This window comes from Salarias fasciatus, chromosome 22 (assembly GCF_902148845.1).
Source record: "Salarias fasciatus chromosome 22, fSalaFa1.1, whole genome shotgun sequence".
Taxonomy (NCBI): Eukaryota; Metazoa; Chordata; class Actinopteri; order Blenniiformes; family Blenniidae; genus Salarias; species Salarias fasciatus.
In genome coordinates, this window is record NC_043765.1 from 12,668,125 (window position 1) to 12,694,347 (window position 26,223).

General features: G+C 43.5%; 1 protein-coding gene across 1 annotated transcript in view; it reads left to right on the top strand.

Annotated features, from left to right (window-relative positions):
- The window catches only part of LOC115409775 (CUB and sushi domain-containing protein 1-like), a 204,277-nt gene that overhangs the window by 171,469 nt on the left and 6,585 nt on the right, over positions 1 to 26,223 (top strand). The window contains 29 exon segments of the mRNA XM_030121052.1: positions 3,312 to 3,500; positions 4,814 to 4,960; positions 7,807 to 7,995; positions 8,895 to 9,080; positions 9,174 to 9,368; positions 9,651 to 9,824; positions 9,928 to 10,031; positions 10,033 to 10,102; positions 10,567 to 10,740; positions 13,732 to 13,872; positions 13,875 to 13,919; positions 14,829 to 14,884; positions 14,887 to 14,964; positions 14,966 to 15,005; positions 15,692 to 15,754; positions 15,757 to 15,873; positions 18,858 to 18,895; positions 18,897 to 18,948; positions 18,951 to 19,015; positions 19,017 to 19,035; positions 20,889 to 21,001; positions 21,003 to 21,079; positions 21,155 to 21,330; positions 21,432 to 21,577; positions 21,579 to 21,604; positions 24,097 to 24,172; positions 24,626 to 24,680; positions 24,683 to 24,736; positions 24,968 to 25,147. Coding sequence (XP_029976912.1) covers positions 3,312 to 3,500; positions 4,814 to 4,960; positions 7,807 to 7,995; positions 8,895 to 9,080; positions 9,174 to 9,368; positions 9,651 to 9,824; positions 9,928 to 10,031; positions 10,033 to 10,102; positions 10,567 to 10,740; positions 13,732 to 13,872; positions 13,875 to 13,919; positions 14,829 to 14,884; positions 14,887 to 14,964; positions 14,966 to 15,005; positions 15,692 to 15,754; positions 15,757 to 15,873; positions 18,858 to 18,895; positions 18,897 to 18,948; positions 18,951 to 19,015; positions 19,017 to 19,035; positions 20,889 to 21,001; positions 21,003 to 21,079; positions 21,155 to 21,330; positions 21,432 to 21,577; positions 21,579 to 21,604; positions 24,097 to 24,172; positions 24,626 to 24,680; positions 24,683 to 24,736; positions 24,968 to 25,147 — 3,045 coding nt within the window.

Genomic DNA, 26,223 nt, shown 5'->3' on the forward strand with positions numbered 1-26,223 from the left:
TGTACCCTTTGTTCCCCTTTTTTTTTTTTTTTTTTTTTTGGTGTGTGTGTCATTCTCGAAGGCTGGTTCAAAACACAGCACTGTGTGTTTTCACACTTTTTCTACCACTCAGGTGTCTGTCAAGACCCAAGGTCTCTTTTTCTGGCTCTGTCTTTCCCTTCTTTTGTTTTTTTCTTACAAAAACTGACACTTGGGCAGAGGTATAAACACCCCCGCCACACACACACACACACACACACACACACACACACACACACACACACACACACACACACACACACACACACACACACGTTAACTCAGACAGTTGTTGCCAGCCATGCAAATAGAACCAGCCTTTGCTTTTCCCCCCGCCAGTGGAGCAACCAGTTGGTTTGTTCAGCATTTGATTTGCACTTTATTTGATTATACCGGCTTATATTGGACCCACAGCCCTTAACTACATTTGCTGTCTGCCGAGACCACGCGGAGTTAGAGCTTCACACACACACACACACACACACAAACACACACACACGCGTACACACACCACCACCAACAGCATCGGTACAAAGCTTTGTTTGAATCCATTAATGAAAACACAATGAGCTCCGATGATCCAAGTCCCTTTGTTTATCCCCCAGACAGATTTCTGGTTAAAACCTGCGTAATCACCCATCGCATTAGTTTCCTAGCTGGTTACAGTAGCTTTCTTCATCCTGGTCCCTTTGCACCTCTTCGTCTCTGCATCTGTCTGTTTGTGTTGTTTTTGTTTCTGTCCGCTTTTCTCTCAGCAGTTGGATTACAGCTATCATTTCTTTTCTCATCCTCATTGTCATGCCTGACTTTTCGGAGCTTCCCAGAGCTGTTAGGTTCTGATCAACAAGCTAATTCCTACGTTGAGGCCCTTCCCCTTCAATCAGCCTGTTATCGCTCGCCTTAGCTTATGCTAATTAAATACCAACGCGAGGAAAGGCATCTTGACAGCACCACAGCAGTACCGGCTTAATATACAAAGGATTTATGCGTGGCTTTCTCATGAGCGCACAAATCGTATGTATGAATACAGATGCGTATGCGTCTGTGCACGCCTGCATGAAAAAATCCAAGCCGCGTTTTTCGCGAGGAAGTCGTTGCATACCATGAACAATTTATGCAGCCGCAGAGACAAAACTCGACACGCTGTCCTTCCTCCTACCCGTTTATTCCGTTCTGTGTCTCATTAAAGTGAGACTTTATTTTGAGCCCCATCAGCGCTGTTCTCACCTTGCGCTGAGGCCACCTTTTTGGAGCTGTCAGATTTGTCCCCTCGTACCCTTTTGTTTACAGCCCGAGCAATGCTTCATTTCAAAGTGGATTAGTTTAATAAGTAACAGCCTATAGATAAAAGACCCTGCCCATCTCCTCCCATCAGCTCGAAGACAAGGCGAAGGTACTTTTGAAGACTCGGCGGCGCTTCCCGAAAGGTCACGGACAACACACACCCCATCCTTGAGGGATTGATCGTTTAATGAACTTTACTCTTAGGTTTTATTCGCTACTTCCAGGTGCAATCAGTTTCACTGCCACTGATGGATTTAAAGCCTTTTGCTCGCATCCAATGACGTGCTTGAGGTTGTAAATAGTTTCTCCCTCTCGGTGAATGTCGACTTGGAATTTAGGATCAGGGTAGATTACTGTCACTTCAATTCCAAAGTTAGAAGGCCAAAATACGTTGCTGATTCCTAATATGGACGTTCATGTTTGGGGGTGGAGTAAGAGCTTTTGCAACTGCTACAGAAGTGTAGTCAAGAATATTTGGGAATGTGCAGTTTCTTTTTACTTAGTGTTTCTAAAACTTATTTTAATTCAAAAAACGGTATAAAAGTTGTGGGGCAAAAATATTCAACAGGAAAATGTTTTTTAGAGTACTTTAACATGCAGGCTTTGACAACGCTCCTGACATTATCTGAGGTTTCCTGAGGCAATAAACCCCACTAAGTTGACATGCCAAGCACGGTAAAACAAATGTGGAGAAATGTTTACAGATGCTGCTTCGCCAGGGCTGTCTGCCATCCTTTTTTTTTTTGCCTGCAGATTTAATAATCTCTTTTTCTATGAGCACACTGAGAGGACGGCGAACAAGCCAAGGCATACACAGTTGTGAAAACACATGAGCTCTTCCGCTCGCTCAAAAACAAGTTAATATTCACATTGTTGGTCTCTGCAAAGTGCCGCTTGAACATGATTCCGAGGATTCACTGTTTCCCCACTACGTAACGACAAACTGAGTGCCAATTTTTGACCGACCCTCAGGCAAAAACAGGCTTGGGCATTCAAATTGCACTCTGCAGGGGCCGTCTGTGCCCCCAGCAAAATTGTGTACAGCAAGTCCACACAGACATGAGTATGTATGTGCATTAAAATCACACTTCCTCGTATAGCTTTATGGGGTGGCTATTTTTAATAAGTTAAATATTACGCTGCAACCTAACAAGCTAAATGGACTGTTTGACGTTGTATTTTATTAATTGCAAGATTGTAAACCAGCAGAGACGACTTTGGTTGTAACCATGAAGTGCTCTTTTGTCAAGATTCAACCACAGGATTCGGAAGAAACGATCGGAAGTCGAGAAATATAAGATGTAAAACACTTTAAAAGAGATCATTCATATAAATGGTATTGCTAAGTGAGAAACCGTATCATCCCCTGTGTCATCGCCACACAGAAGCCTAAAAGAAGAACAAAGGAACAGTTGCATTGTGTTGCCTCGACCGCATGTTGCATCCTGTCATGTCGCAGCCTGTTTTTTTGGTGGGGGCTCCGCTGCGTATGCAGACAGCTCTGGCAGATTATAAGGTTGGCTTCACAGCACTGCAGCGGAAAACACAAAAGGCAGGAGCGCTGCGTAGCGTCTGATGTCTCAGACTGAAACCACTTGAAAATGCCAAAGGATGTCATGGAGACGTCCCACAAGAACGGGAGCGACACGGGGGGTACAAGATGGGCGGATGGATGTGGTCTGCCCAGACGTGTCACAGCAGTTGGGCTTTCAGACAGATGTGAGCATCACATCCGTCACACGCTGACAATTGGCAAAAGAGGAGGGAATTCGCTGATGGGAAGTCAGTATTATATAATTCTTAAGCTGTTTTGTGAGGTGTCTCAGCCTTGACAGCTTTATTCCAGAATGTCCATCAGCTAAGCTTTGGCCACATTGAGTTTCCCTCCAGTAATAATCTAAATTCAACCAACTCTGTACTCAACACTGTGCTTTGGAATGTGCAACTATAAAACATTGCAAAAAACACCTTTTTTTTTTTCCTATCTCTGTTCTGTCTTCCTTCAACAGTGACCTGCCCCATGAATGAGGTCCTAACAGCTTCAACCGGGGTCATCATGAGCCAGTCACCAGGAAGCGGGTTCCCACACTTTGAGTCGTGCTCCTGGGTGGTCAAAGTCGAGCCCGGCTACAACATCACCTTCACCATTGAGCACTTTCAAACCAGTCGGCAGTTTGATGAGCTGGAAATATTCGATGGTGAGTCAGTGCATCCCAGGGGAGAGTGACGAGTAGCTGAACATAATGCAATAGTTACGTTTTACAACTTACAGCTTGTCCTTTCTTTGAACAAATGTGCCTTCTGCTACGCAATAATGGGTTCATTTTTTTCATGTATTCTCAGTTAAAGCGATACTTCAACATTTTGGCAAATTGGCCCATTTAGCACAATTCCTTAGTCATTTCGAACAGCATACTTACTTTTTTGTGAGGGCGAGCTGTTGTTTATTCAGAGGTGAGTCGGGGAAGGTTTTCGGGACGGACACAATGGAAATGAATGGTATTTTTGTTCCCCCTTGTCAAACTCATCAAATACACAATACAACAACCCCAAAACACTTTGGTGGGAAAATTATAATCTGCACATTCACTACGCTGTGAAGCACCAACAAATAATATTGTAGCATTACGGCACTGAAGCCAATACTGGGAACTACTTTTTCTTTTGAAATCACTACGCCATCCATACGCCATATTTAGAAAGTAGTTCCGTCTTAGCAATCTTCGCATAAACAACTCAATCTGGTAATTTTGCATTAATATTTCACAGCGTAGTGAATGTACAGATTAAAACATGTCCACCAAAGTGTTTTGGGGTTGTTGGATTGTGTATTTGATGAGTTTGACGAGGGGGAACAAAAATACCGTTCACCTCCATTGTGTCCGTCCCGAAAACCTTCCCCGACTCACCTCTGAATAAACAACAGCTCGCCCTCACAATAAAAGTAAGTATGCTGTTTGAAATGACTAAGGCATTGTGCTAAATGGGCCAATTTGCCAAAATGTTGAAGTATCGCTTTAAGGACTCAAGTGACCCAGTTTGATTGACTAATTCTGACGTAGCACATGTCTCCACTAGCAAGATATCAAACACAGTCTTCCTCTAATGGTGATTCAATACCTCCATCTGCTGTGTGCACATCCATTTGATTGGAGGTACAGTCTTTATAGTCAGCAGTGATCAGATACAGTAATGATTCTGATCATTGCTTTGGTGCAACTTCTTGACTGTTTTCCTTCGAATTTGGAGCTCTGCAAAACTGTGTTCTCTACTGAATTTCAATCCTATCAAAGTTCACTGGGTTGAAAATTTTTTTTTGTGCAAATTTATATATATAAAGTACATCACAGTGAGTGATTTTTTTTTTTTTTTTTTACAAATCTGTCACACTGAATTTCTCAAAGTGAACTCTTTCAGTGGTCCAGCATACCGGTAAACCCAGTGAGGGATTCTCATCAGTTGTATTTTAATTCATGTCGACTTTATACCTTTTTTTTTCTTTCTTTTCCAGGCCCCTCCAGACAGAGCCCCCTCCTGATCACCCTCAGTGGTAACTATTCCAGTCCCCTGAGCATCACCAGCTCCAGCAACAAAGTCTACTTGCACTGGTCCTTTGATCACACCACCAGCCACAAAGGTTTCCGCATACGCTATTCAGGTGAGAAGGGTTTCATAAATGTTGCAGGGGCTCCTTTACTGTATGACTGAGACCTCGCAGGAATGCGAGCTTTGACTTGCCTAACATTTGATGCCGTCAGTGGTTTGTCTGGTTTGCTTTGTCAACGGGTTTGATGCCTAAACTGCTGGCTTCACTGGAAACGTCTGGAAATATGACCCATCTCTATGACAGCCTGACGGGGGCGGCAGGCATGTGCCGCGCTCGCTGCCAAGCAAGACCTGGGAATTAGTGAATGCTGTTCCCTGTGTTGCTTATTAGTCCCCCTGTTTTGTCCCGCTCCTGTGAAGGATCTGCTGGTGTGTGACACCTGCAGAACTCCCTGTGAATTATGACTGTGTAAATATTTAAAAGGCTCCCTCCATTCTGGATCAACACTACTCAGCCAGATTGACTAATCGTCCCTCTCCTCGTCTCAGTGGAGATTTCTATCTCCCCAACCGGATGTTCAGTCTTTTCTCTGCCCCTTTTTTTTCTCCCCTCTCAAAGCTTTTTTTTTTTTTTTACCTTTTTTTCTCCTCTTTCATATTTTTCTGGTGGGAAAGGGTTTTTGCCAGAGCAGGTTAAGTGACAGACGGTCTTAGTGATTCCTGTGAACCTCAGACTTGCCATGGTCAAGATGGAGTTGCCTTCTGTACTACCTTGGGTGGGCAGGAAGTGACAGATGGCTCAGGCACATTTGGTGTTTTCAGCTATGTTCCCAATCAATCACATGTTTCATCTCCAAGGGCAGATCTTTTATTAACTACTTGAAAACATCTCGCTTTGCCACCCCATCCTTTCCATTCAGTTAGCTTACAATTGACCAAACTGTCTCATTACCTGTTATTCCTTATTCATGTATAGCGAGGAATATCCAATATCACCATTTTTTGTGTGAACTAAAAAAGAAACAAAATTAAGTCTAGTCTGCCTGTCAGAAAAGAAACTTTTCTGTTTATTAAGATCATTTGTAATCCTTCAGTCAAAATCTTTAAGAACCATATTGGATTTAAAGTCCTGCTGAGGGCACTTTGCGCCATGCAGCACTTTTGAAGTAATCATTTTGTTTCCTGTCACACGGTAATGAGGCTTATAGTATTCCATTAACTTCCCGAAGCCTTTACCTTTAACAAAGTTGGGTGGATGCTTACACTGCGGGGTCATTGTTGTGATGAACATCTCTGGGTGAATGGTATCAAGTTGGCCTGAGTGTGGCTATCATCGCCGTTCTTTTCCTTTTAATATCAAACGCTGGAGGTAAATGGGATTTCATATTGCTTCAGTGGAAGCTTTATACGCCAGTTCTTGCTGACACAGCCTACATGCTAACTTGTTTTTGTTTCCGTGCTGATTTTTTTTTTTTTTTTTTTTTTGAGAGGACATTTCTAAAACTCCCCACCGCATTGATTTGAAACTGAGTGTTAGCTGTATGACAGTCATACAGCCCTGTATATAAATAAAACACTAATTTAGTTTAACTGACTAGCAAGAGGTCAGATGTTCAACCACCTCTCACTTTTTATTGTCCTGATCCTGATCTGTTCCAGTCTTGTCACATCCATTTATATTCGACTCGTTCCGGGCGGCAGGTCCGATTACACGGAGACAAGCTGTACAAATTAACTTGTAAAAGTAAGCAGTGCGCTTCTTTGAGCACACAAAGGAGGGCAAATGAGCTCGTCATGAGTATTAGTAGGGATTTGAACTTGAACGCGGTTCAGAAGCTGTCAGTCACGGTGACTGCCGGGACGGATCCTCGCCGAAAAAACGCGTACAGCTGCTATATTGTGTTGATTTTAGAAAGATGTGCCTGATTCTGAGCCGGGCAGCCATCAAGAAAGAACATTCATCGGAGTTCATTCTCGTTGACAGCAGAGATGTCAAGCATCTCAATCTTAAGCTGAAGTGCTGTTCTTGACAAATTTACCAAAGCCTGGAGTGCACCTGCTATGTATCATCTTGTCAGAAATGTAAAAGTCTCAAATTCAGTGTAAAACCATTTTTATCCAACATCTCTTCTCTGCTTCTCTCTCTCGCTCTTTTTTTTTTTTTTTTTTTTTTTTTTGGTTCAATGAGAGGAGCGGCTTTAAGGGAGGTTTAGCTAAATGTGGTTGGTGCAATGACGACAAAAAAAAAAATCTCACTAACTTTGAAAAAGGGGCTAAATTCATTGAGAGCTTTGAGTGTAAATTAGCATTTTTATTTAATGTAATGTGGTCAATGTGATTGTCTTTCCTCAGTAAACATCATTTTCTGTGTCACATTATTGCCCCCCTTAATTTCTAAAATGTTTCCACAATAAGTGTCGTTTACTTAAACCTCCCTTTTCTCCAACAAGTTTAACAGAGAGGAATCTTCGGACTCCTCCAGTCTTTTGATACCTTGGACCCTTTTTTTCGCTGGTTCCATTTGAGATGACAAATGATTTGCTGCCACCAATTTAACTGACAAACAAAAACAAATGCTTTGTTCCTCTTATTATAAATCCATCACTGTTATGATCCTCCGCTGCAGTTGCTGACAAACTCCTGTTTTTGCTTTGCAGAGCATTAGTTTTCTTTAATCAATTCTCCTCTTCTGAAGACAGTGTTTTTTCCTTGGAGAGATTGCATTGAAGTGCTTGTTTTAAAACATTCTTCTTTACCGCACCGGGCATGAAAAATGCAAAAGATGTGGCACCCCGTGCTATTGAAATCACATTAATCCTTCACCTTCTCTTGCATCATCTTGCATCATTATTGACTTTTTATGCTTGTTGCACTCAGTTTTATCAGTATGCACATTCATGTCTTTACCTTTTGCTTTTTTTTTTTTTTTTTTTTTTTGTCCTTCCTTCCCTACCATAGCGGCTTACTGCAGCCCTCCAAACAACCCTGTGAACGGCACCGTGCACAGTCTGACAGGCACTAAGGTGGGCAGCACCTTACGCTTTAGCTGTGATCAGGGCTTCCGGCTCATCGGACAGACCAGCGCCACCTGCACCCGGACTGCAGTCGGGGTCTACCAGTGGAACGCCCCCGTGCCCCTCTGCCAAGGTGAGGGTCAAGTCCTGAAAGCAGGACACAAAGAGACGAAATGATCAGTCTTCCTGAGGCAAGTGAGAAAGATAGATTTTATAAAAAGATTTGGAGGAGGAAGATTTTGTATCTCGAATCATTGTGATTTGAATTGATGTTCGAGATTATTGGATTCATTAGCTTCGGATCAAAGTGTGACAGTCTGCTATCTGCAGCTTTCTCCTCAGCCCAGGGTGTACTTCAAGGAAGCTGATATCACAATTATTTAAAACTGCCTCGAAGACTTAGCTTTAGATTCGGGATATTGGGTTTAACAGCAGTAAATTGTCTCATATATGTGTCTCTTTCGCCGCCACTGTGTGACGTGTGTCACCTGGTGGAAGTAACCACATGGCATGAATCTGTTTTGATGTTTTTTCTATATTTAATATTTCTCACAGTAGACAAAGTGGAATATAGCCATCATTTTGACTTTTGATATACCAAAATTGTGTAGATGTTTATCTTCTCACCCTTTTAGCAAAATATGTTTTGATGTGTTTGTAAATCCAAAAGCTTTACTTCCACAGTCTGGTTTCTAACCAGCCTTATTAACTGTCAGCTGAAGACTGAAAACAGCAGGGCAGCCATTCAGTGTCTGGTCAAGTCAGCACCAGGTGTGATCTCCACATGAATCACATGCGCTCTCTCTCGGCTCCACAGTTTACTTTAGTGCAGATGGTGGACTGGGCTCATATTTGCTTCCCATCGATGCAGGCTTTTGAAACGTATTTGTACAGAAAAACCTGTTGTGGGCGGCGCACTCTGCATACCGAGAGGGTTTTACTGGGAAATGCTTTGCTACGGGTGCATTCTCATTTTTAATTCCACTCACCGGTTTCATCCCGCTTTTTTTTTTTTTTTTTTTTTTTTCCCAGTCATGTCCTGCGGGATGCCGGTGCCTCCTGTTAACGGCAGCATCGTTGGCCAGGACTTCTCTCTCGGAGCCAGGGCCACGTACCAGTGTAATCCCGGATTTCGACTTTCGGGGCCCATCACCACGTCGATGGTTTGTCTAGAATCCGGGAGGTGGAGCCCCATCGAGGCCCCGCCTAGATGTCTCCGTGAGTATTGTGACCAGCATGCAACTCAACATGTGGGTGTGCAATCGCAGACGGATCAAAAACGGGAGGATTCTATTTCTGTGATTTCTGTAGCCGTCACCTGCCCAGACATCAGCCACTCCGCAGTGGAGCACGGGAGATGGAGACTCATCTACGGGACTCAAAACCAATATGATGCAATAATGATGCTCATATGTGACCCAGGATATTACTACAGGGGACAAAGAGTGATCCGCTGTCAGGCCAACAGCACGTGGAACTATCCAAATCCCCGCCCCGCCTGTGAAAGTAAGCGTGAGCAGTTATTGTTTTTTAGGTCCATTACGTCCTTATTTGTGCTGAGACAGATGGAAATCTCTGCTCGACAAAACGAATTTGAAAAAAATGAACGGTTTTCAAGGTTCCACTGTTTCATTAAGAAAAGAACAGATCTAAACAGGCTCGGCTCATTTTGCCAAAACAATTGAATAAAAGCCAACAAAAGCATTTCCCAAAGTAAGGGAATCAGCATTCTTCATATACAGTGAACCATATGGGATTGTAATATATTATATTGTTTCCTCATTTCAGTCATCTCCTGCGGGGACCTTGGGACTCCGCCAAACGGCAACAAGATTGGAACACTGACGGTGTACGGCGCCACGGCCATTTTCTCCTGTAACACAGGATATACTTTAGTGGGCTCCAGGGTACGGGAGTGTATGTCCAACGGGCTTTGGAGTGGAACGCAGGTCCAGTGTCTTGGTGAGAGAGTTAAACCCAAAAAGTGAAATTCAACTCCGACACGTCAATAATTAAACAATCATGACTTTTTTTTTTTTTTTTTTGTACTTCATTTTTCCAACAGGTGGCCATTGCGGCACACCCGAGCCGATAGTTAATGGCCAGATTATTGGGGAGAATTACAACTATCGAGGCAGTGTTGTGTACCAGTGTAATCCAGGATTTCGTCCTGATCGGCGTTTCAGTACGGATCTGTGAGCAGGATCACCGCTGGTCGGGACGAACCCCTGTCTGTGTCCGTAAGTGCTCGCTTAGAACAGCCATGAAGTGCTCAGGACAATCCGAAGTACGTTTTAGACTTTTATTTTGTGAGTAACTAACAAAGCTAAAATGCCTCATCTCATTCCCATTGTGTTGCTCCAATGACTTTCAACGGTGCCAATCATCTGCATAAGTTCTATCTAGTTACTATCAAAGATAGGACTATTATTTCAAATAAGTCGCACTGTTCCTCTATAATACAACTCATTTTCCAAGATGAAAAGAGATATGCAGCCAGTGTTGCTGCAGTGAGGCCCCTGGCTTCGCGGCGTGGATCATTACGGAGCGTCTCAGTTATAGTTCTGTCTGCTTTTTTGCTTCCTTTTCTTATTGTGCCCTAAATGACTCAGATGCTCGTGGGATTTCATATCTTTAGAATCTGTGGAACAGCTCAAACAAAAGAGTCACTGTCACTTCCCCTTTGCTTTTGATATTCCTGCAGCCATCACGTGTGGTCACCCTGGAAACCCCACTTTTGGTGTGACGCAAGGAACCCAGTTCAACCTGAATGACGTCGTTCGCTTTGTCTGCAACACTGGATATGTGCTGCAAGGAGCTGTGAAGTCCGCATGCCAGGCGAACGGGCAGTGGAGCAACGCCCTGCCCAGGTGTAAAAGTAAGTTTGAATTGCACTCTGAAAAGGGTTTATTCCTTCAGATTAATGAGTTAATGCAGATAAATACTTCTGCTGTTTATTTTTTTGTCAATAAGTATCACAAAAACATTGTTTAAATGATGTCTAGCATAGAGTATTTTTTTTCATGTCATGCTGTGTGAACAAGCTGTGCATATGATCACTCTCACTGTCGCTGATGTAGGTCATGCTCTTTTTTTTTTTTTTCTTTTTTTTTTTTTTTTCTGTCTCGGGGTATTAAATTACCTGCTGTATTGTACAAGGTCATCTCTTCTGTGACCGTAGATGACCCCAATCACAGACAGAGTGGAGATGAGGCTCAGGGACACCCGAAGTGCGCGAAGAGTTTAACTGACTCACATTAGGGGAAGATTGAAATGAAAAACCGAGAAGAAGCCTGGATTATTTAATTACCACGGTTTCAACCGCACGGTCCACGGAGGTTCTCGATAATATTTACATGTGATATTTCTTCTTAGCCTAGATACCCCTGCGCTACCCTGAGGCTCACCTGTCTGTCAGTGGAAGCAGTTCATAACCATGCAGAGACAGCTAAAATATAATCACACCTTCCTTGAGCGTGTATGAAAGGCGGCAGCCTTTGGAGACCCGTGTCTTGGCTTTGGCTCGGAATAAGAAGCGCCCCGGTCTGTTTTGAATGAACTCGGGGAGGAGGGTTTTTTTTTTTTTCTTTTTTTTTAATTTGGCGTTATTTTTGTGACAGGCAGCCCAAACTTGGCTGCTTGCATCTGTCTTCAGCCGACTGAAGGCTCGGTGACAGGCACAGAAAGGGACTGCCTGCAAGGTCGGGTCCTGAACGCGACAAGCCAGTGACAGAACCAGTGACTGAGTGACTTAAGAGATTGTTTTAAATGAGGAGAGAAAGGATTTGGCTTTTTTTTTTTTTTTTTATACATGTCTGAAGGGATAGGGTGAGGTTTCTGCTCTCCCAGGATTTTTTTTTCTGTTATAAAAAGAAAGTAAGTAAGTGGAAGCTACATTTGGCTGCTGCATGCATAAGCAGGCGGGATTTTCTTCTTGACACACAACTTAAATCTCTCCGCACTAGTAGTGACACCGCATTAGCATTGGCCTTGTTTCGATGCAGATGCTGACTCCGGGACGCGTGCGGTGCGAACGCTGAGAGCGCTCCGCCGCATGTGGGTACACGTGGGCGTCTGTTTTGATGGCCATTATCCTCAGTGTTGATGTGGCGACATAAGTAGCTTAGAGGTCTTTTTGTCAATCAGATTTAGAACTTTAATTACAGCAATTGAGGAATATTTAGTGAAGCGTGCACTGCCGTCTTACTCGTGTGTGTACTTCCTCTTTGAGCGTAAACACTGCTTTGCGATTTGATTTGGTTTGATTTATCCAGCTCTATGTATTCTCAGCTAAACTTAGAAATTACCACCTCGGCAGTCAGGTGAGGGATGCATGCTGAGGGCAGGGAAAGAGGTGAGGGCAGTGCAGGAGTCAGTCAGACAGAGGTAATGATTTCCAAAGTCTAGATTTTAGCCGTGAGAAATCCGTCGGTGCCATCAATAATGCAGAAAGCATGGCAGCACCTCCGGTGCAGCCGGCCTTTTTCACCCTCGTAATCACCAATTTAAGTCGTAGCAACGCCGCCTCCTTTAGATTAGTCTTGTGTTTATGTGTCTTTCAGCAATAAAAGGCAAAAAGAGGTGGGGGGGAAAAAACACCTTGTGACACACCACTTAGAGGGCTTTTTGCTTGGCGGGATGCCAAAGAGAGACTGCGACGAGGGCGACCAGTGTCCCCGCTCTTGAGTGGCGCGGAGATGAATTACCTCAGCCCTTCTTCCTCTTTCACTTTTTTTTTATTCTTCTTTACTTTCATCCTTTCACTTCCTCCCTCTTGTGCCCACCGGGCCACACACTAGAATTTTACCAGGAGGTCAGTCATTTTCGAGGACTGCTCGGGATCACTTTTTGGAGCCCGTGTCGCCCGAGCACATTTGCTCAGAACTGAATTCCAGGCTTGGGAAGTCTCACAGTGAAGGAGCTCCGCTGCTTCAAATGCGCTTTGTAGTGTTATTATGCGGCAAGTTGTAAATGATGGCACCACAGGTCAGCGCTCCACTGGATGGAATATATCATAATAGGTATTTGGGGGGTGATTTAACCATGCTGGCCGACCTCAGGAGCATGAAAATGAGCAAGCTTTTAGGCACATTAGCATACAATGGGCTGGCAAAGGAGCACTCATGGGGGCGAGACTGGCAAGGCGAACTGGGGCATAATGGCTGCGTGGGCTCTCCCAGACTCGGTTTTAGAAGCTATTAGAACTTTGGCATCATCGTACACAGTTGGTCCTGGTGGCCAGCACGGGCCAGGCAGCAACTGCTGCTCACTGTGCCGACTTTGTCGAGGCGATGTAAGGTTTTGTTTGTGCGTGGCGTCTGACATAAAAGATGGATTGATGTGAGCAGCCATCTTTGGCTGACATTCTTTTATGATTTCTAATATATTCTCCACCGTCAGGGCCTTGTTCCTCACTGCCATCCCTCGCTCCTCGCCCATTCCTCATTTCCATCTTCCCTAACCCCCTCCATCTGGTGCTAAACTGACGTGGCGCCTCATCTCCTGAGAGCTCTCCATCCATCACCGTCTCTGCACCAGGACGGCCAGCAGGAGACTGCTCCTCTAATGAAGCAAATGTTTATTTCCGGAGCCTGCCTCCTACTTCATTTGGATCGGGGTGGATGAATAGAGGCTGGATAGGTTAACTGGAGGATGAGGAGAGTAATGGATGGCGCTACAGCGAGAGTCAAGGCTGCTTGTGAAATGGGCATCTTCTCTGAGGCACTCAGATCAGATTCAAAGCAATGACATCTTCTTTTATTCATCATTAGTTCTAGGGGCTTTGCATTTGTTTGTGAAATTCCCCCCAAAAAATAAGCGTCACCTATGGAAATGATGGTTTTTGATATTAATCTCTGCTTTTCTCCAGTTGTGAACTGCACGGAGCCGGGCCATGTAGACAACAGCATCAGGCAGGTGCTGCCCAGCGGTCCACACCGCTACAGCTTCCAGACCACCGTGTCTTACCGCTGCAGCCCGGGGTACTACCTGCTGGGCACCAGCTCCATCTCCGTCAGGGAGATGGCACCTGGGACCGCTCCTTACCGAAATGCCTCTGTGAGTAGTTCACAATACACCTCAAACAAACAAAACCCACTCGTTTTTACAGTTAAATTGCTTCTTCATTTAGGAAAATCTCAAATAAGTGTGAAAAATATCCACTGTAATTTTCCCTAAACCCCGCTGGCAATTTTTTAGAGAAAGAAAAACAGATAATCTTTGTTTTTGGTACGCGTGAAATGATAAATCAACAGTTTTGTTATGAGATCGGCCAGTGCATTTGCATACTCGGTTCAACTGTGGCTTCAGTGTTCCCAAGGACACTCCAACACAATGGTGTCCAAAATAAGGCATGTGGGCCAAAACTGGCCCTCAAATTGTTCCTGTCCGGTCTGCCAAATCATGAAATTGCAAAATTGAAAAAAGAACATACTTTTTTTTAACACAGATTTTTTTAAGAATAGTAATCAAACACGACATTGAGACATGACATGAAATATCAGTGATGTTGCTAGAAAGCCTTTCCAGCAGGGAAGTTTGTAAATACATGACCAATGCGACAGTTATAGGAGAAATTATACATTTGACTGCATTTGCACAAGAGGTACCTTTATGTTGAGATTGTAGTAATTTTTCACAGTAATTGTTGATCTTACCAAAATATAAACATTTTAATCTGTCCCACGACAAAGAAAGAATTAAAGTTTTAAATGTCTAAATATTATGATGGCACTATTTACCAGTTGGGCCTATCTGAAGGTAAACATTATCTGTATGTGACCCCTGAACTAAAGTGTGTTTGCCGCCCTACCCAAGCACAAAAACAAGCACATATAGGCATCCAATCATCCATATTTATTAAAAAAGGAAAAAAAACCCCACACATACACATATATATATACACCTGTTCTCCAGTTTTCGCCCTCATCAATCATTTTTCGTTCTGTGATTTGTTGCTCTGTACAGTGGTGCTGTGTGACCGCCCCAGCATGCCTCCCTACGCCCAGATTTCCGGCGGACCGTTCGAACAGTCGGCTCCGTCATCCGCTACAGCTGCATCGGCCAGCGCAGCATCATCGGGAACACGACGAGAATGTGTCAGGCTGGACGGGCAATGGAGCGGCTCACCGCCACACTGCTCCGGTATGGAATAGCTACACTCAGATGGTCTGATTACTCAGACGGGGGCTGCACAGTATTTCAGAAACAGAAAATCAGCAGGAACAATAGGGGGCTGGATACTAACAATACTTGGATCTATATTCATGATGGGATTGATCTGTGAGTGAACCAAAATGAAGGGCCGCAGGTAACAGATGAGGAGCAAGTAAGTGGAACAAAGATAGTTTCCTATTAGCCCCACAAACCTCAAGGGCGAATAGGGTGTCCTCCATGAAACTGTTTTAATTTGCCATATTAGACTGAGGACCATCGCTGGCCGTACCTCCGCTGGGTTATGAAGCACTATAAAGGCATCACTCCCTTTACTCCCCCTCCTCTAGCAACAGTGATATCCTTAAGGACAAACTGGAGTCATGTGCGAGCGCCCAAACAGAGATGCATAAACCCCCAGACACACAAACGATGCGACAATAAAGCCGCACTCTGACATTTTAATGTCATAATTCATGACATTCATATATATCTCCTGGATATACTATGTTCTCCCAACAGGCAGTAAACAACCCGTTATATAGATTTTACCGACATTCTTAGCCATGTGCTGTTAAAGTGTTGTGACGACTGCCTTTAAAGCAAGACGCACGATGTGCTGCCCTTCAGTGCTGGATTTGTACACATATGTATGTTATCTTTGTTTCCTATTCCAGGGGACTCTGCAGGGCTGTGTGGAGATCCGGGCGTTCCCGTGCACGGTATCCGCCTCGGAGAAGAGTCACCGTGGGCAGCGTTGTCCGTTTCAGCTGCGAGCCTGGCTATGTGCTCAAAGGTTCACCGGAGAGAACGTGCCTGGCTAACGGGACCTGGCTGGGCACACAGCCTGAGTGTCATGGTAATTGTCCTCATCACCCTCTCAGAAACCGTGGAAGGGTTGATGTGGCGTCTGCATCAAGCTACGTTCACAGCTTCGATTTGGGTCATGAACATCTCGGCGAAGTAGAGTACTTCACAAACTATTACTGGAGATACTGCTGGCAACTGTTTTAAAGTAAATCCAAGGCTCCCCTTCTTGAAGCATTAAGACATAAAAATGTTACGGTTTTGTGAGGTGAGAGCAAGACAAGATCAATAGACGGATTGGCGTGGCATCCCCAAAGTTCTGCAGAAATAGAAGCTCAGCACTAACTCTATCTAAGCTTTTTAAGGTCTGGAATCTCACCCAGCGGCTGGAGATTTCATTGAGCGGATAGCATCGCAGAGCTGGAATTAGACGAGACGCTCCCATTAAGGTTGTTCACCAGTCTGATCACGATGTTTTCTCCACTGTACTGTGGGAAATTCTGGGCATGTCCAACTGGAGATCCCGCAGCACACCCAGACGATGGTCAGGGATTACATAATTCTCCTGGCTGGGGAGCCAGAACAGCTGGGTTTCTGGATTTGGACATCGCTGCCAGGTTGAAAGCAAAGGGTACTCACAGCAGTTTACTTTTTCTTTTTTTTGAAAACACTCAATTAATTTGTAATAATAGGCCACCATGTTATAGTCTTTCTTTTTTGATCTCAAGCAAAGCTTGGATCATGTTATATTGAGTCAGAGAGAACTTCTTTCCTACAAGCAACTTTTTATTTTGTTCTTTTTTTTGTCAGAATTACTTCAAGATATAATGCTAAACATGGAGTGTAATCCTCTCTGTAACAGCTAAATATAATCTGACAATAGCCGCAAATAATGACACCTGATTGGCTATTATTCATCAAGTTGATGAGGTCGATCTTCTCCGGTGCCGTCCCATGTTTTATGAATGGCACTGAATACACTTTTCTTCACTGGTTGATGAGCTCATTCAGGCCTTCCTCAGCTGCTTTTTTTTGTAGAAGTTTGAAAGCAAAAAAGTCGACTGAAATGCTTTGTACCTATTTGTATCAATTTTGTAGCTCATCACAATTGAATTGTGACTGAATGGATGGAAAAATCAAAGGCGAAGTTACATATTTTGAACCTGAGTGCTGCACTCATTTACATTTTGTTGTTACTCCCTTTACTTTGAGAACAGCTGACTCACGTCACTTGATAACCACAGCAAGCACCATATTTTAAGTTTTTCCTCTAATAGAAATCACATTAATGCTTTTGAAATGATCACTGATTGAAAAACTACGTGCCTGTCTCTGACTTTAAATGAAAGAATGCAGAACAACGTCCACTTAGAAGATTTTTTTTCAATTGAGCAACCTTATGCACTTTCTTAAAATGTTTGATATTACATCCACTGTACTGCAGGCACCGAGAATAAAAAAAAAAGATAAAACAAAAAATAATAAATCCCACACATTCTCTAAAAGTGAGTTTTGTTCAAGACTGATCGATTCAGGTCAACATTATTAATCGTTATTGCTCAGACAGGATAAAGGATTTCCACAGCGTGAAGTACGGCTCTCCTTCCAAAAGAGAAAAACACTTTTATTGAGATTTGATATGAGGATATCATCCGAAGCTTTTACTGTCAGGAATATTATTTGTGTGAGCAATGTGTTAATTTTTTGTCTATTTAGTTTTTTTAGCTATATTTTATTACATTTTTTTTTTTTTTTTTTTTTGCTTGTCACAATTAGCAAAACCATCACTACATTCGGGTTTTCAGGCTCATAGAGTATCCTCAGCCTATTTCCTTGTGTCTTATTTTCCATATCAGTGAGTCCCTTTTCTCCAGTAATCCTGTTCTCCAGTGTTATTTCTGTCTCCCAGGCTGATTTCACATGCACTCCAGCACCCCCTCCACCCACCCACTCACACAAGCCCCTCTCCTCCACCACCACCCACCTCCACCTCCTCCAGCCTCACACGGTGTCTCTCTCCGCTGTGTGTGTGTGTGTGTGTGTGTGTGGTATGCCCACAAGCTGAGGTTGCCCACCTGTTCTCAGTGGCACAGACTTCAAGGGCCAGGCCACATAGGTCATTACGGGAGGGCGATGCCCATGGGGTTGCCGCACAGGCCCAGGCAAGCTGGAGACGGTAATGAACAGAACCACGCTGGCGGCCCAACTGAGACGCGGGGGATGTTCTGAGGGAAAGGGACGTGTCCATCAAAGTGGAGTCACATGTGAAGAGGGATGCAGGGGAGCATGAGAGCGGCAGTAGGGTGCATGGTTGGATTGAAAACAAAGGAAAGTTAAGAAGAACTCACACTCAAGCAGATCTAAGGGAAAAACAAGACATAAAATAGAATTACGTGATGTTTAATTCCTATAAGTCACTTTAAGAATACTCAAGTGAATAAGGAAGAAGTTTCAGGAATATAAAAAAAGCATGATTTGTAAAATGATGAAGAGAAAATGTTTATTATGAAGACAGTTATTCCACTTTAAAACTTTCTCATGGTCTCCAAACAAAAGTTTTATGTATCCATATTGTAGAATCAGATGTTTTAATTTTTTATATATAGGGTGGACAAAAAGTTTGGATTAGATGACAGGGTGGCACTGAGTTTGATCTGGAAAAAGATGGTGAATGAATTTCACTCATGTAGCACTTTTCCAACTGTTTGAGCAATCCCCAAAGATCATCTTCACCCATTCACACACACCATTGGAGGCGACTGCCTTGCAAGGCACTCAATCCATCCGCTGGGTGAAATCTGAGGTTCGGTGTCTTACTGAAGGATACTTCTGCAGGTGAACAAGGACAGATAGGGAATCCTACTTGCGACCCTCCGACTGAGAGACAGTCACTCTACCAACTGAGTCACAGTCATCTAATGCTGCCACCATGCCAATAACCACGTTTTCCTCTGTACAATGAAACTCAGCCTCTGTTCATGTTTGAATTGACGTGGTTAGAGACTGTCCCCTGATCTGTGTCCTCTTTCGTTTCAGTAATATCCTGTGGGAATCCAGGAACTCCAAGAAATGCCCCAGATCCTCATTCACGACGGCCTTACCTTCTCCAGATCCATCACTTACTCCTGCAGGAGGGTTACTACTCCACTGGACTGCTCACCCGACACTGCACTGTGAACGGCACCTGGACCGGCAAACATGCCCGAGTGCTCAGGTAATGTATCTTCTTTTTCTCTTTTCATGTAGTGTCCAAATCCCTCTAGACTGTCACATTCAGAAAGAGACTGTTGACCAGATTGGCCATTATATGAAGGGTCTTGCATGCTACAATCAGAGCAAGAGAACATGAATTTATGTTTGTAAGGGCAACCGCTTTAGCCACGAATCGTTGGTGTTGCTCCTTGGCTCAGTGAGAAGAAATGGGTTGATTCATGGTCCATTCAAAGAGCACAGCCTGACTGGCAGCCCTTTATCATCATGTCTCACAAAAGACCACCAGCTACTGTACAGAGCCAGGAGACCCGAGCAAATAGAGGTCACCGGAGGAACCAGCCCCTTCTGAATGGAGAGGATAAAACCCTAAGCAGCACCATTATAGATTTCAGAACTCTGTAATCATAGGAGTGAAAGGGTACATGTCGGAGCATTTTTAGCACAATGTCTTCAGCGGGGAAGAGATTGCGTGTGAAACAGGGTCCCACTGACTGAACGTTTTCTATTGAGCTGAAAAAAAAGTTATGTGTGAGGGGTTTGAGCAGCAGTCGGGGATCTCATACCTCACATATGGGAGGGGAACAGGTGTTTTGCCAGTGACAATGCAAGAATATTGCTGTACGAGGAGCGAAATTATCTCGGTTGTATCCGCACCCCGCAGGTATCGGCACCAACAGTCACAGATAACTGTTTCACATTGCATGATCTCACCGGGCCGGTGGGAAATCTAAGTGCTTTTTCCAGTCAAGTTGAGTCACACTATGGCTCATAGAGACTGTACTCTTTTTTCAGCTTGCACCAATTCTTTGCTGAAACATGCCTGATGTCCATGTTTAACAATATCTCCTTGTCCCAAAGCAACTTAACACAGGTGGTCATGGGGTCTGGATTTTCCTTTGAGACATTTTCAGTCGATTTGAGCTGCTGCCGAGTCACACGGCGGAATTCTTCCCCGTTGTTCCTCGATCGCACCGTTTTCCCCTGCAGGATGTTGAAAGTACAATCAAGGAGAAGCGCGGTTCATTTCGCAAGGCTTTGGGGAGCGACTGTAGTGGAATACTCATCACAGATTTAGTGTCTCTGCATTCTCAAAGCTCTTTACAGGAAACTATCAAAGTACAAGGACACTTTTTTCATATAAAAACCGCTGACTCATACGATCATCGTTTTCAATTTGCATAGTAAGTAGTTTAAACATATTCACTGTATACATGGATTCTCTGAAACAGGTGTCCATAAATTTCCAAAGCACTAATTAGCCATGACGACGCATAACTTTGTTGATGTTTTTTTTTAAGGTAGTTGTTTGTGAGGTGAACTGCTTGGGTCAAGTGCATATAACAGTACATTAACTCTAATGTTCCACCTCTAAATAGGTTTTTACATGTTTATCTTCTTCCTAAGAGTGTCTCTGGGCTCAGTGAGCTATCACACAGCCCACACGACGTAGCATAAAGCAGGGGTGTCGAGCATAAGACCCGAAGCAAAAGCATGACAGTTTTAACCATGCTGCCAGACTGAGTCCGTAAAATTCAACAGTTATCGATGTTTTTTTTGGATACTTCACTGAATTTTGCATCATTACAATTGGTGCAATAAGGTAATTATTGGACCTAATTGTCCTGATTTGGCAAACATCGACTTTTTCAAGACTCATAGTCTGCGCCACAACCAAGAAACACTCCTAGAGGGTAAATTTAAAGGTTATTACGGCACTATTTCACCAGTCCGGCTCACTCTAGATGAAATTGTTATGTGTATGGCTCCTGAATTAAATTGTATTTGACACCTCCCAGCATAAATTTTCAACTTTTGTCATTTTCTAATCCGCCTGTTCCCCTTCAATTTTTGCAGTAATTAACTGCGGCGATCCGGGGGTGCCCGCAAATGGGGTGAGGTTGGAAACGACTTCACGTACAATCACCACCGTCAGTTTCCAGTGCTCTCCGGGTTTCACCATGGACGCGACCGGCAGCGTCCTCGCTCATCTGCACCAAGGACCGCACCTGGAACGGCACCAAGCCTCTCTGTAAAGGTATATTTGCGTGGCTAGTCTGGAGCCATAGATCCACATAGCTCCTCGCGCCAAGTATCGAATTCTCCTCTTCGTTTCATTGCAGCGATCGTTTGGGTCCACCACCCAACATCCCTAATGGACAGGTCGTCGGTACAGATTTCACCTGGGGCTCGAGTATTAGCTACTCATGCAACCAAGGCTACCAGCTGTCCCTGCCCACGGTCTTGACATGTCAGGGCAACGGCAACTGGAGTGGAGAGAAGCCGCAGTGTTTCGTGAGTGACAAGACGCCAAGACTCCTGGCATCTGAATGCGTGTGTCTTTGAAATGATTCTTCCTCTCGAGAAAACGCAAATTAAAGAGTTTCCTGCTCATTGCAGCGGTGTTCTGTGGAGATCCGGGAATGCCCTCTCAGGGCAGGAGGGAGGACCGAGGCTTCACGTACCTCTCCTCAGTCTCCTTCTCCTGCTACCCGCCCCTCGTCCTGGTTGGCTCACCGAGGCGATACTGTCAGTACGACGGCACCTTGGAGCGGCACGCAGCCCTCATGCATAGTAGGGCTGCCCGTCGCTCCTTCTCTTGTGGTAGTAACAGTGTGTAGTGCAGTGAAGTGGTGACCTGTTCACCGTGCCCCCACTCTGCTAGCAGGGATACAGTCCAGCTCAGGACATGTAAAGACGATTGATGGATAGATGTATCGCATGCAGTGAGATTGGTGTAATAAAGCGGTTGTGAGGCCATAAATCATAATCACTTCACATCACAAGCCTTATTTCTTCTTATCAGTATTTTTATATCATGCAGTAACCAAAGCTTTAAGTGGAGCTTTCATTTGTTGAGACTTTTTTATGTTTTTTGATGACCATTTGCAGCTTTCAAATAAACATAGAGAATGATTTGACCTTGCTAACAGCTACATTGATTTTTTTTTTTGACTTATCAATTAAGCAAATTGCAGGACTGTAGGTACTGCTTCAGTTAAATGAGATTCAGCACCAAAGCCCCATTTTGCAAAGTAATAAACAAGCTCTGATTTTCAATACCAACAATTCCCTTTGTTTAATGTTTTTTGCCATATTTGATTTATAAAAACAGTGTAAAAACACTACCATCATGTGCAACTAACCGCTCAGCAGAGCTGGCATAAAGCTCCGTCCCCCCCCGCCCCCCCTTCACCAAAACATCATACTATTGGCCTGGACACATGCCATGAAAAATAAAACTGTGTCCTGCTGCATAAACATCTTTTAAGCATACCTAAGCGAAGAAGAGTAATGTCATTTGAAGCACTAGATATAAATGCATATGCTGCAGTTAAAGGCACTCAGGGAAGTCGAGCTCTGCGGTCACAAACACGCTGATAATAAATCGAGGCACATTTTGCCAGCCCCCAGGTTGGCTTTGATATTGAAGTGCCATGAAATATGCGCAACTGTAAACCTTTGACCCAGTAACATTTAGTGTAAAACATTCATTCATTATAGCCAAAGTCACCAGCGACTCCACGACCTATGCATCATTTATCAGCCACTTTGTGTAACCACGCTTCAGAGGCCGGAATGCCCGGCGTGAAGGAAGGCTAAGAACTCATACAATTTCCTACGATTCAATCAATTAAAAATATGAAGTGTATTTATTGTTTTGGAGCAGCTGCTGACTTTGCTTCTTCCTTACTTGTGTTTGCACTGGCTTGCCTCTGAATTTACAGTGAAGGACTGGCCCCTTGTGGCTCGTTTTTCAGCCCGTACACTCCAAGGTGACTGTCAGAAACTTGTTTTCATGCAAGTTTTATTTCATTAGCCAACTTTCTGTGATCAGAAAGGTCACTACAAACTTACGATATGTGACAAAGAGTTGATGTCTGAAGTTTGGGTCTGTGATGCTCTGCTCGGGGTCAGAGAGGTAGCCCCGAATCTTGAGCTATTTTTTTAATCTTTGTTTATTTGATGTTACACAACTAAAAATCGTTTCAATTAAAACATATTAAAATCCTCTTAAATCACCTGCCCGAAGCTTTTCTTTTGAAATTCTAACCAAAAGCGTTCATTCATTCATTCATTTTGGAGGTTAAATAAATTCTGGAGGCAAAATGTCTTTGTCAGTAGTGACCTCTTTAGGTGAGTCCCACATATATAGATAATCTGGACATTTATTAGATTGTATCTGTTGAAAGGGAGAAAAAACAATCATTGTTGCACATTCCTGTAAAACAGCTGCCACGGATTAACAGGACAGTGAAGTGATAAGACCTGCAAGGTCGTCAATATGTGGAAAGCAGTAAAACACATCAATGGTTGAATGAAGCCATTGTTTGGTGTTTGTATGTTTCACATATTCATGTTTGCATTATTGTTGGCGCCTGTTAATTATAAACAATGGCTCAACATTTAACATTTTTTTTCCCTAGATGTGTAAAAACAATGTCTGGCATGTAATGTCTGATTTCCATGAATCACATGTGGATAAAACATGCAGAAGTCTTTAACTAATGATAAACATCATCCATCCATATGTTCATTCATATCTTATTCTTGTCTATATTGATATTATTCTGTCTTTCTTCTCTATTTCTTCTGTTTTCCATCCTGTGTTGAGCAATGCTGTAAAATAATTTCCCACTGGGAATTAAGTCTTTCTATTCTTTTTTATTCCATTCTTTTACAAGGCTATGCAGCCCCTTATTTCAACCCCCTGCTTCTGAATGATCACCAATTTTTTCTTTTTTTTTTTTAAGGTTCCTTTGTCCAAGAAACAAACTGTTGGTATTTTGCATTTCAAATAACTTTTCACAGTGTTTCCATTGATTGTGGACATCTCAGTATTTTTGAACCAAGAAATCCCTGACTCAGCGTTTTGTGTGGCCCTCATTATCCGTCCCAGGACTCATTTATCTTTGTCTTTCTGTCTTTCGGTATGTTTTGTCGTAAGACCCACCGATGTTGAAGTGGGATGGATTTGTATCCAAGCTCTGCACAGTGCATATTTATAGAGATCTGCTTTAAAGTGGGATTATTTAGAAGTGATTGTTGTGCACGCCTCTGTTTCAGACCCCAGTCACACTGCCTGTGGAGACCCCGGCACTCCACTCTTTGGAAATCAGAACAACAGTCAAGGTTACCAGGTGAGGAAACGTGTTCTCACAGGAAATTGAATTCATACATTGAACAAAAATCAATTATATTCCCGAAGACTTTTTTTTTCTTTTTATTTACTCACAAAGCGCAGTGTGTGTTTCTGCTTTTATTACCGTTCTTTATTTTGCCGGAGTGAACTACAAGGTTAAATCAAAGACGAGTAGTAACAATGTTATAACAAAAAATAATCAGCGCAGCACAAAACAGTTGTCAATGATATCATGAAAAACATAATTTTTCTACATCTGGACTCCTTTCTTGCATTCTGTTCAGAGGTTAATGAAAGGAATCCACATGGTTTATCCAAATGCTCAGCTTAGGCTCATGAAAATGTGGAAAGTTTACAATCTCGGGAAACATGCTTTCCTTTCTTGTCACACATTAAATACAACAATCTCGATGTCGACGTAAAATCCTCCTCGCTTTGTGTCGTCTCACAGATCAGCAGCACTGTGTTCTTCAGCTGCAGAAAGGGCTACTTACTGCAGGGCTCTATTTCCGCACATGTCTGCCCAACCTCACCTGGAGTGGATTTCAACCTGAGTGCATTGGTAAGAACATGGTTCACCTCTATTCTGCTGTGGGCGATGTTATCTCGCTGAAAGTTTTCTTTACTCAAAGCATGAGATAATTTATCATCCCCTATATATTATAATCTCTATATCTCTTTTTATCAGCTCTGATTTAGTTTACAGTGAATCTGCCATCTGTATGTTCATATTTTACATTTTTCTTTCCAGATATATAATCCTTCTCTTTATCTCGTCTCCCCCCGCCTCCAGCTCACCACTGCAGCCAGCCAGAGCTGCCAGCCCAGTCCGACGTGAGGGCCATTGAGCTGCCATCACTTGGCTACACGCTGATCTATACGTGTCAGCCGGGCTTCTACTTGGCCGGAGGATCAGAGCACCGGACCTGCAGGTCCGACGGCAGCTGGTCAGGAAAACCGCCACTCTGTGCAGGTACAGTCACGGTTACCATGTATTTGATTTAAAAAGAGAACATTGGGGAATGCAACGATGAAATGAAATCGTTCATGCCATGTAGAGCAGGGGTGTCAAACATAAGGCCTGTGGGCCAAAACTGGTCCACAAAAGACGCTCCAATGCGGCCCACCAGGAAGATTGTAAAAATCAAGCAAATTGATTGTGTTTGTGTTTGTTTTAATAAACAACACTGAAACTTAGGCTGTTATATTGGTGATGCTGTCATGAAGGATAGATACCTTGATGTTCGAAGTCATGTTGTCAGGATGAGTTTGTAAAAATGTACATCATGCAACAATGATATAAGGTTGTTTTTTTTTATTTGCGTTGTATTTTGCACTTCTCTGCTGTTGCCACAACATTTTCCATGTCCCTCTTGTCCAGTCCATCAGTCAGGTCCCTCTGGCTTTATCTAAGCAGCCTAACATGAGCTGTCCCTGTGATCTGCTCATCTACGATCCTGTCTATCCTGTTCATTTTCACCCTCTTCCAGCTCCGCCTCCTTCACTGTCTCCAAACAAGCATCACAACAAGTCTCACTATTGTTTTGTTTAAGCATGCAGATTCAAAAAAAAAAAAAGTTATACAACTAAAGATGTGTGCACAGGGCCACATATTTCCCCTTGGGCACACTCAGATGTATTGAGCTCGTTACAGGCCGCACCCCGTCATTACAATGTTCACTCTCCGTAATCGGCGCTGGTTGAATGTGGCGGTACTTGTTCTCACTCAGCATCAGCGGTTGAGTCACGTTGGGAAACCAGGGATTCAGCTAATGTTGATGAATAGCTCTGTTAACACTCGCCTTTTCTCAGACACATGCCAGGGTACAGTGGCCCATCCATCACACAATTACACTGCATGGAGTGGCGAACACTCGGCGCCAACAACACACACACACACACACACACACACACACACACACAATGCAACAAGCTTTGAAACATTAACAAGGGTGCAGAACTTGATTAGGCCAATGCATCCCATTGATTGGGTTAGCAGAAGTACTTCTTATAAATGGTGAGGCGGTGTTAACAAGGTGTAGCAGACAA